The sequence below is a fragment of the Miniopterus schreibersii genome (genome assembly GCF_964146895.1).
Source record: "Miniopterus schreibersii genome assembly, chromosome: 4".
In the NCBI taxonomy this organism is placed as follows: Eukaryota; Metazoa; Chordata; class Mammalia; order Chiroptera; family Miniopteridae; genus Miniopterus; species Miniopterus schreibersii.
In genome coordinates, this window is record NC_138105.1 from 32,296,518 (window position 1) to 32,307,316 (window position 10,799).

The 10,799-nt window shown below is 35.8% G+C and overlaps 1 protein-coding gene across 4 annotated transcripts in view; it reads left to right on the forward strand.

The window, feature by feature from the left end:
* INTU (inturned planar cell polarity protein) overlaps positions 1-9,540 on the forward strand; it is a 66,754-nt gene extending 57,214 nt beyond the window's left edge. For all 4 annotated transcript variants that reach the window (XM_081136275.1, XM_081136274.1, XM_081136276.1 and 1 more), the window contains 5 exons: positions 149-622; positions 1,945-2,042; positions 3,585-3,774; positions 4,576-4,730; positions 7,460-9,540. In XM_081136275.1, coding sequence (XP_080992401.1) covers positions 149-622; positions 1,945-2,042; positions 3,585-3,774; positions 4,576-4,730; positions 7,460-7,571 — 1,029 coding nt within the window. In that variant the 3' untranslated portion in view covers positions 7,572-9,540. The remainder of the gene's footprint in view (positions 1-148; positions 623-1,944; positions 2,043-3,584; positions 3,775-4,575; positions 4,731-7,459) is intronic.
* The last annotated feature ends 1,259 nt before the right edge of the window (positions 9,541-10,799 follow it).

Consider the following 10,799-nt stretch of genomic DNA (forward strand, 5'->3'; position numbering starts at 1 on the left):
ATATCCTCAAGTGAGGATTAAAAAAAAATCATCACATGGTTATGCTATATGTCCATATGTCTTCAGTATTCATAAACTGATACATGCATATTGCCTATAAATATCTCCATGTAGCTAAATCTATACTAGTAACTTTTTTTTCTTACAGAGGCATTATATGTTGTGTGTACTATTAGAAGCTGGAGGCTGCGCATCCACAGCTATTGGGAATCCTGGACCAGACTGTATATACGTGGATCAGGTCAAAACAACTCTTCATCAGCTAGAAGGGGTAGACTGCCGCATAAATGAACGGCTGGCATCTTCTCCAAGCCCCTGCTTGTCTTGTGCTGACTGGTTCCTTGCTGGATCACATGAAAAATTAGATTGTTTGACAACCTCACCTATCCTCAGTAGACTACAAGGTACCTCCAAAGTAGCAACCTCTCCAACCTGCAGAAGAACACTTTTTGGTGACTATTCCTTAAAGACACGTAAGCCCAGTCCTTCCCGAAACAGTGGAGGATCTGACAATGGTTGTGAAGGTGGAGAAGGTGTTGGCCTGAGCCCCCACACAACACCGGAAGCAGTACGGAGGCAAAGAGAATCTGATGGCTTAGAAGAAAGTGGGGCATTGCTTAAGGTGTGTGTTCATTCAAGTGTGTACATCCTGGGAGCTAAACTGTCTTTCCAGTCCTTATTTTAAAATTGCAATAGAATTTTTAGTGGCAGATCATTCTTCATTTGAATTGGTGGTTGTTTTAGTCACTGTTGGGAAACCAGTAATTTACAACTCAGAAGAAGAAGAAATAACAATATCCAAGACAGCTGTTTTGACACTACTGAAAAGTACAGAAACTCTTTACTCCTGCTCTCCCTGTTCATCTTATTCTTCTGTGTTCATGATGTTAACAGGGAACAGCCTAGTTGTGTGGCAGTTAGGGGGCTGATCTGACTAAATAGCCAATAAAATGTTCAGGAGAAACAAAAAGAAAATCAGTAACTTAAAATATATGTGCGTGCCTATTCTATATTTTTATAGATTTTTTTCTTTTAGTCTGCACCTGTGAAGGTCTTGTCTCCATACTCAAGAATTGAAAATGTGACTATTCAGCAAAGAAAATGTTCATTTTTCAGACTGCTTATTTATCATTTTTATTCCATGAAAATACCATATTATATCCAAATGATTATCAAAGTAATCACCCCAGGAGGCTTTCTACCTATTCTAGTGCTGTTGCTTTTTAAAAATATTTTCAAAAGTTGTCATTTGGGTGGATGGAGGTGACGAAGCATGAAAAAGGAGGAGTCTGAGAAGGGGCAGGCATAAAAGATGAGATTCTGAGTGTCATGGCACAAATAACCATAGAACTGATCTCCTAGTTCCAAACAATAGAGCACTCTTGGAGTCCTAAGTGGATGTATTTAGGAAGTGCTCAGATATGTACTGTACTCATCTCAGTTGGTGAAATTGGTAGGAAATAAAGTTTAAGACTATTTGGAAAGAATTAAGAAGCCATGAACAACAACTAAGAAAAGCTGAATTAATTTCTAAGATTTAGCTATTCAACAAATGTTGATTGAACACCTACTCTGCGATCAGGGCTATGCTACACAAAGGAGATAGGATGATGAATAACATACAGCCCCTGCCTTTGAGCAGTGCAGTCTGGAGAGGGAGACAAGTACACATACCTATAAATTATAACAAAACTTGGTAAAGGCTCCATAATGGCTGTGGTAGAAGGTATTTGGGGAGAACTTTCATGTCCTCCTATGACATGGCCCTGGGGACTCTGACAGCAAAGGCTAAGCCAAGAGGCACAAGTTAGCATTGAAAATATTTAAAGGTAACACTGCAAAATAGTGAATGGTTCTCTTAGAAGGATATTTAGTTTTTACATTATTTCTGCTATTTGATTCCATTCTTAGATATAAACTGATCTACTTAACTGTATTTTTCAGGTCACTAAAAAGAAGTCTACCCTTCCAAATCCGTTTCATTTGGGGAACTTGAAAAAGGACCTTTCAGAAAAAGAATTGGAAATATATAACACAGTGAAGTAAGAAACTTCCTTATAATACTCTTTTTCACTTAAACTCTGCCTTCAAGGAAATTTTACAGTGAGAATGTACAAGTCCATAATATGTAGAGATTTTATTCAACGATTGTAATTATGAATTACATATCAAAGGTAATATTTCTCCAATGCTATTTCTCCAGTGTTCTTCATTACACATATAGGAAACATACTCATAAGAGATAAAACACAAACAAAGTAATAGTTCAAAATATGAAAGTCCCCCTTTACCTCTCTTCCACAGTTAACCTTCCTTTTGTGTGTCTAATTTTTAAATAAGAGTTTACTATTTTTAGGCTCTGGTGGATGCTGTGGTGTGCTACCCAGATACTCCTTACCCCAGAGTGCTTATTCCCAGTCCTAGCAGGGATTACCGAGGCAGTATCTAGGCTAAGAACTGAAATATGCCTTTTCCTTGACTCTGTGCTCATGGCTGGAAAAAAATAAATCAGCTGAAGGAATTTTTTACTATAGATACCAGAATTATAATTTGAGATGCAGGTGGGGAACTGCTGTCTATATATTTAAAGGTTGCCAATCAGAAGTCAGCACTGGAGAGAAAAAAGCAAGGAATCATGCATCAAGTTAGAGAGTCAGCGGAGCTCAGCCACTTAGCTGTGTGACCTCAAGAAAGTTAATCCAAGTCCTCTGAACATTGATTTCCTCATGGTTAAAACGAGGATGGGTAATATTTAATACTCTGCAGGGTCATTATGAGAATTTAGAGTAAGATATTTTAAAGCACCTACCCTGCCACAGAGGGCATTCAGTATATTATTATTATTATTTTGTTGTTGTTGTTGTTGTTATTCTTTAGCTCTGTTTGCTAATGGTAGAAATAAGAAGTATGTATAGGTTTGGCTGGCCTGAGACCTAAATAGGGTAAGAAAGGATAGAGAAGAATGGAGAAATGAAAATAGTAAGAGAACAGAAGAGAAGTCAGACTGTAATAATGAGAAATAGAATACAACTAGTAATTGCCATGGTATTCTAGAATATTAACCCAGCTCTGCAGTTGGTAATAATTTTATTTTTCTTCAGGATCATCAATTTAACTATCATGGTAAAAGGCTTTTATGCTGCTTACTTAAATGTGTTTAGTTTGTTGGAAGATGTTTTTATATGTGATCCATCCTCGACTGATAGCATGTTTATGACTTGTAGAGATCTGGGCTAGACATGGGCTGAGTTATTCAGTACCAACCATGGAAGAAAGGGTGTTGGCCAATTTGGGTTGTGTAGCAAAAGCGTTACTTAAGTTACTTGCAACTGAATTGTTGTTTGTTTATCGTTGCATAACATGTAATACTTGCCTCCATTAGGGAATTGATAATAACTCTAGCCAGTACTTCAGTTAAAGAGGAAGAGGGAATTAAATGTTTGGCCTAGTTTCCCTTCCCTAATTAGACTCCTAATATTATATTGTAGATTAAAAGCTAATTAGAAGTCTACACAATTCAAAATAAAGCAATATTTTTAAGTTTACTTAAATATCTTTTTTCTTTTCCTTTTTTTTCCTTCAAGATTGACTTCTGGTCCTGAGAACACACTTTTCCACTATGTTGCCTTAGAAACAGTGCAAGGGATCTTTATTACTCCTACCCATGAAGAAGTGGCCCAGCTAAGTGGCTCTATCCACCCTCAGCTAATAAAGAATTTCCATCAGTGTTGTCTCTCCATTCGTGCGGTTTTCCAACAGACCTTGATGGAAGAGGTAGGGCACTGCTGTAAATATAGTTTTATGCCAATTTCATTTCCATATCTCTAAATATTCTCTCTAAAAGCTCTTTCATCAATATGTCCAGCTATGGAAATTCTCAGAGCAAGAAACATAGTGGCTTCTGGGTTCTGGATGTATTCTGGAGGGTAAAACAAAAGGATTTGTTGATGGATTAAGTAAGGATTATGAGAGAAAGAAGAACCAAGGACTACTCCACTGTTTTGGCCCAAGCCTTACAAAAAGTCTGTATTCCACAGAAGTCATTACTTGGCTAATGATTTTATCAATGGGAAATTTAAAGAGATACATCAGGGAAGAGATAATAGTGTTTTAAGTTTACTAATCTACTCATTAGTAATCTATTCATTAAGCACCTACTATGTGCCAAGCACTTTAAAAATATATAAAGATGAATAGTATATTGTCTCTGCCCTGGAAAAGAAGCTTATCCTGTACTGGGGAAGAAAGAGCTATAAACTACTAATACAGTACAATACAATACAATACAATACAATTAATATAATTAATATAATTAATATGATATAATAATGTAAATACTAATACAGGGCTATGAACAAAATGTTCCCTGCAAGAGTCAAGGGATACTTTATTCATGAAGTCTTTTTTAGGAGATGGTATTTAAAGTATGAGAAAGAGTAGAAATTTTCCTGCAGGTAAGAATGTCAGTGCAGGCTCTTAAGTGTTAGGATCAGCCAATTCAAATCTGTATGTGAAAACATTTTAAAGTAACACTATTAATACCAGTTAATACTAATAATACCTATTAATTTACAGAAAAAGAAAGCACAAAATGCTCATCATTCAGGTTCTACAAATTCAATGTCTTCTCTAAACCCTGTGAAAGAACATGGGGTGTTGTTTGAATGCTCACCTGAAAACTGGACTGATCAGAGAAAAGCACCACCAGTTATGGCTTACTGGGTAGTAGGGTAAGTGGAAAAAAGCATTTGAAAGTGAAGTAAAATGTTAGAAAAGTGAAAGAGAAGTGGTGAAGGAGATAAGGTTTAAGATATAGGCATGCAATTATTAATCTAACTATAATATTTTAATATGTTTCAGAATTTTATTTTATTTGCTAAGTATCTCCTTTAAATTCCTCCCAAGTCTTTTCTATTAAAAACAAATAGCTTGCCCTAGCCTGTTTGGCTCAGTGGTTAGAGCGTCAGCTCACTGTCTGAAGGGTCCCGGGTTTGATTCTGGCCAAGGGCATGCACCTCCGTTGCAGGCTCGTTCCTGGCCCCAATCAGGGCGAGTGTGAGAGGCAACCAATCGATGTGTCTCTCTCACATCCATGTTTCTCTCCCTCCCTCCCTCCCTCCCTCTCTCCCTCCCTCTCTCCCTCCCTCCCTCCCACTCTTTTTGAAAAGCAGTGAAAAAAAATATCCTTGGGTGAGGATTAAAAAAAAAACAAAGAACAACAAATAGCTTATTTAGTTATCTTACAAAATTATATTAGTAATAAACTAAAACAATGACTTCACAATTTTACTATTTCCTTCCTTCCATCCCTACTTCCTTCTTTCCTTCTTTCCTTCTTCCCTTCACCCTCCTCCCCATCAACCCCCAACAGCAAGAAGTCCCTGCCTGACCTAGCCCCTACCCACCTCTTTGTTTCTACCTTCTGTCACTCTCCTCCTCCATCCCGTATGTGCAGCCACATTGGCACCAATCAAATCTTGTTCCTGCTATTCCTTGTGTGGGGGATGTTCTGCCACTTAACCTTTGCATGCCCAACTCCTTGATATTCTGACCAGTGCTAACATGTCATCTCCTCAAAGAGAGGATCCATGATCTCTTTCCTGCATTAAAAGGGCTATTTGGCCACGCTCTGTTATATAACTCCTTTATTATTTATTTTCTTGTTTGTTTATGGTCTTTCTCCCCTCACTAGAATGTTAGCTCTTTGAGGTCAGGATCATATCTATCTTGACCACTACTGGCACCTAACACATATCTTGATAAATATATAACGATTTGGTAAATGCAGCTGTGCCTGGCAAACTGTGGTGGTGGGTGGGTGGTATGGCAAAAAAAAAAGATAAAATCACACTCATTGCATCTAATGGTCTTATATCTAGCAGAAGAAATATGAACTATGTTCAGATATCTATATATTTATGGATATAATATAGATATATCTATATATCTATATAGAGAGATAGATGATAGATTAGATAGATAGATAGATGATAATAAATTACTTGGTACAACCAAATGCTATGGGAATTCAGAAAAGGGGAAAATCTAGGATTACAAAGAAAGGCTTAGAGATTCCATTTGATCTGGCTTAGAAAATGAATTGGATTTGGATACAACATTTTAGGAGAAAGAAGGGATGAACAAAGACCCAAATAAGGGAAATCATAAGGCAAAGCAATGAGTAGACTGGTTTGCCAGGGTGGTAAACAAATGGCATATACAAAGAGAAAGTGAAAAAGATCAAGCTGGAAAGCAGAGAGCCTTCAATTCTGACTAAGAAATTGAATTTTGAGGGAAATAGTGAGCCACTGAAGGGTCTCTGAGTTGAGACAAACACTTTACAAATGTGATCCAAAGCAGTAATTCCCGTGTGCTGGTATAAATGGGATTTAGAATCACCTGAGTCACTTGTTAAATCAGAGATGCCTACCCCAGTAAGCTTCCTTGTGATTCTGATGTATAACCAACCACGCTTGGGATCATCAGCATTAAGTTCAGTTCTGTGTGGTGTGATTAGAGCTGTGCTATTGGACAAGTAAGCTGGGAGCAGCAAATGGGATGGTATGGATACATGAAAGAATAGAGATAGGAAGTTAGGCACACATGCAGGTATGCAGTGGAGCCTTACCTGCATTCACAGCAACTGGAATAGAAAGAATCAAGAGGTGCTGAATTCTGGTGACGCAGATCTGTGTAGAATAGAGACATTTAAGGAAGTCAGGCAGAACAATCCCTGATTTAAATAGTTAGATTTATATATAGTAGGATTGATTAAATAGATTTTAACTCTTTAAGAAAAACAAGTCAAGTTTCATTGTTAATCCTAATTCAATACTACCTGCAAAAAACCTATCATATATTTAATGTTTTAATAATAATTAACCTTTAGAAAGTAAATGGCAATGTTTAATAACTGTTGTACTTAAAATGAGGGTATCACCATTGGCTTTATCATGATGACTAAATTTAATATTTAAAAACTGAGGGAGCCTGGCTGGGCATGGCTCAGTGGTTGAGTGTCAACCTAGGATCCAGGCAATCGTGGTTCGATTCCCAGTCAGGGCACATGCCCGGGTTGTGGGTTCAATCCCCAGTCGGGGGCGTGCAGGAAGCAGCCAATCAATGACTCTCTCATCATTGATGTTTCTCTCTCTCTCTCTCCCTCTCCCTGAAATCAATAAAGATATATTTTTAAAAAAAATAAAATAAAAACCAAGGGACATGGTAAAGCATATTGGTAAAATAGGCTTTTTACACTCTGGAAAAACAAAAATAATTGACCTAAGGCATATATTATTTCAAAGTAAACCTAGGTGCATTTCCCCCCTACTATAGATTTAGATTTGTGTTTCAGTTTATTACTGATACTTTCAGAAACAAAAAAATAAAATGAATTGAAAGTTTTAACTTTTCTTTGTTTTTTGAATTTCTAAAATAAGTATTTTCTCTTCCTCTACAGGAGACTCTTTCTTCATCCCAAAGTTCAAGAACTTTATGTCTGTTTTCATGACTCAGTCACAGAAATTGCAATTGAAATGGCTTTTAAGTTGTTCTTTGGATTGACCTTGTAACTGTTTTCTTGCTGCACAGCAACACTACATGGAGCATTGAGCAGTGTTGGGATTGCTGAAATCCATACACAGAAGATAAGGTTTAATATTGAACTGTTCAATATTAAACATAATATTGTTAAATACTGAGATCATATACTGTTGGATTTGATGCACTAGACCTTAATAGTATTGTGAGACTTTTGAAAAGATATTTGATCAAAATATGAAGTAGGAATTGTTAACTTATTTTCATTTTGATATAAAACATTAATTTATTGACTAGTTTGAAGTAATGTGAAGTGTTTTATATAAAATTGATATAGGAAATATTTATCTTGGAAAAATACTCAGTTTGTTGTGTATTTATCTCAAGATTAATAATGAATCTGGTGACAGAATCATGAAATTGGGGGAACATGACCCGGTCGTGTAACTAATTAGTGCTGTGACCACAAGCAAGTCTTTGTACCTCTCTGAGCTCAGGGCAGTAAGGTATCATGGGTATTAAGGCACTTTGTTTAAAAGTATTTATTAAATGTCTTAAATTTGTTTATATTTTCCCCCAAAACACCATGACCTATTTTTAATACTGAGAATTCTTAATAAATGCAGCTACTGATCACCTCAGATTTTTCAAACAGACTGAAAACTTGGGGTTTATCATAGCGGACTTTTTTTCTTCATTTAATGAAATTTTAATCTATTGAACTGCTTTCCTGGTGTCAAAGAATCATATTGACCACCACTCAGTAACTGAAACAAAAAGATAAAGCAAACTACTAATGTTAATAAGGAGAAATCATTTGCTATGTTATAGATGTATACCATAATGTCCACATTGTACAGACATTGCAGTTTTAAAAAATGAAACCAAACATCTTGGTTTTCATCACTAAATGGATACTGAAGTAAACATTGCAAATAAACTTAGTAGCCCATTTTTCCAAGTATGTTCATAGTCATATCTGAAAGTAGATTAGTCTGATTACTAGATAATAAATACCTATCTGCCACTTTATTAAATAAAGGGGACAAAGTGACAGTGCAGATACCATAGAGGTATATACTCTTTTGCAAGTATAGAAACATTCTTAAGTTGGATTTTGTTAGCATCCTGCAGATGGTCCCTTTCACCAAAGACTATTAATGCAAAAGATTATATAACTACTATTTTTAAAAATATCAAGTACTGTCTTATCACCATCATATACACGGTGGGACAAAAGTAGGTTTACAGTTGTTCATATGGCAAATAATAAAATAATTAAATAAAATCATTAAAATAAACTGTGTTCTGCGTACTCACAACTATAAACCTACTTTTGCCTGGCCCTGTATTTTTAGCCCCCAACAATTCCATTTTAGACTCTACTCCCGCTCTTCCATCCCCTTTCCTTAGCTCTCATTGGTTTCTTTTTGTGGGGTTAGAGAACTATACTTAGCAACAGAAAATTTCTTATTTGTGCCAAGGGACTGTTAATGATGATGCATACAGGCAAGATAGTAAATTTGCAGTGCCTGCTTTTTTATATTTCTAATACAAATGAGAAAACTTATGAAACCAATTTAGTAGGTTTGTCTGCTTTGAACAATCTTGAGAATATTGTGAATAATTGTTGTGTGTGTGAGTTCCCTCTAAATAGCTCCTGGCACATGTTATGTGCTATAAAAGTGTTAGCTGCTGCTACTATTATTATCAAATATCCATTGGTTGAAAACCAAGGAATCAGCTAAATCATACCTGTTACTGCACAAAATGTTGGAAAGAAGCTGAGGAAAAGTATTCAGCATTAAAAATTTTTGAGAACAAGGATTTATACTTTGGATATTTTAAAAAATATTATTAAATGTTACTAAAACTTTAGTCTATACACTAAACTGTGTGAAAATAATTTAATTTTGTAGAGCTATATTTCTGTATTCTATATAATTGAAGCTATTTTTATACTATATTGATAGTTTTTAATAAAGATGGTTTGGAGTTTGTTTGTGGTTGTGATGCCTTTTCATGCATTGGTCCAACAAATGTTTATTGAATTTTTACTCTGTGCCAAGCACTGTTCTGGATGCTGGGGATACAGTGGTGGGAAAAAAAACACACAGCTAAAAATCCATCCTCATGGGAGTGAGGAGCACAAAGGCCCTGAAACTCTATACTTTTAATATTAACATATAAATCACCAAACTGTTTTTGTTCCCTAACTCAGTAAATAAAATGCAATGCAGCAAGTTAAAAGAAACATTTTTCAGCTCAGTCTGTTGAAAAGAGCTGATATAAAGCATTTAATAAGGTAAACAAAGCAATATTTCTAAGTACTTTTAGTTTTGTTGTCTTCTATCAGTGAATATATACCATAAATAAGCTTGAGGATATCATAAGGAATATGTTATAAACACTACAGAGTCAAATGCAGGGGTGAGGGGAAAGGGAGGCAAGAAAGGAAGAGAGAACAGCCCCAAGGAGCAGCTTTTCTGTCCTCAGAGATACTTATGTATCTATCTCTCTTTTCACCTTGGAGTGTGATTCAAGTAATCAATCACCCCCTTACATTTTTCCCTGTGTGCTTGTTAACACTTCAAATTCCTTTTAAAAAAGGAGATTGAAACCTTCATTTTTCAGAGTTTTGCAAATAAGACACCAATCATTTATTTCTTGAATTTGCAATGGATTTCACAAAGGATTCTGAAGTCAATGCAATGAGAAGACTTAAAAGCTTTTAAAACTAGGAATAATGACTAATGCAGTTTCTTCAGAAAGGTTAATCTGACGACAACGTAAAATGGAGAGAGACTCAGGCTGAAAAACCAGTAAGAGCCGAATAAGCAGCTATAGAAAGTAGCGGGAAATACCAGATCAGCAGGACTTGCCAACTTGTTTTACATGAGGTAATCAAAATATTAACAAAATTCCTGTTCTGGAATTCCTATTCTGGAATGGCCTACATATTTATTTTTTCACTGGTGACAAGGAGAATGAAAAGTGTCAGAACACACTTAAGATAATGAAGAAAAAATTAGAACCTAAGTTCAATGTCAATAACTTATCCCGGGTTGCCTGGCTGTGTTTCAAAACTGTAGGTCCTACAGAGTAAGAGATGATAAAATGGTGTCTCTATTTATGAGAAACCATCAAACAGGCTATCAAAAGGAATAAGGAATATATTATAGAAGGCTCTCTAGGATACAGGAATTTTTTAAAAAGGGAGGTGGGAGGAAATACAGATAGACATGATGTACTGAGTATTC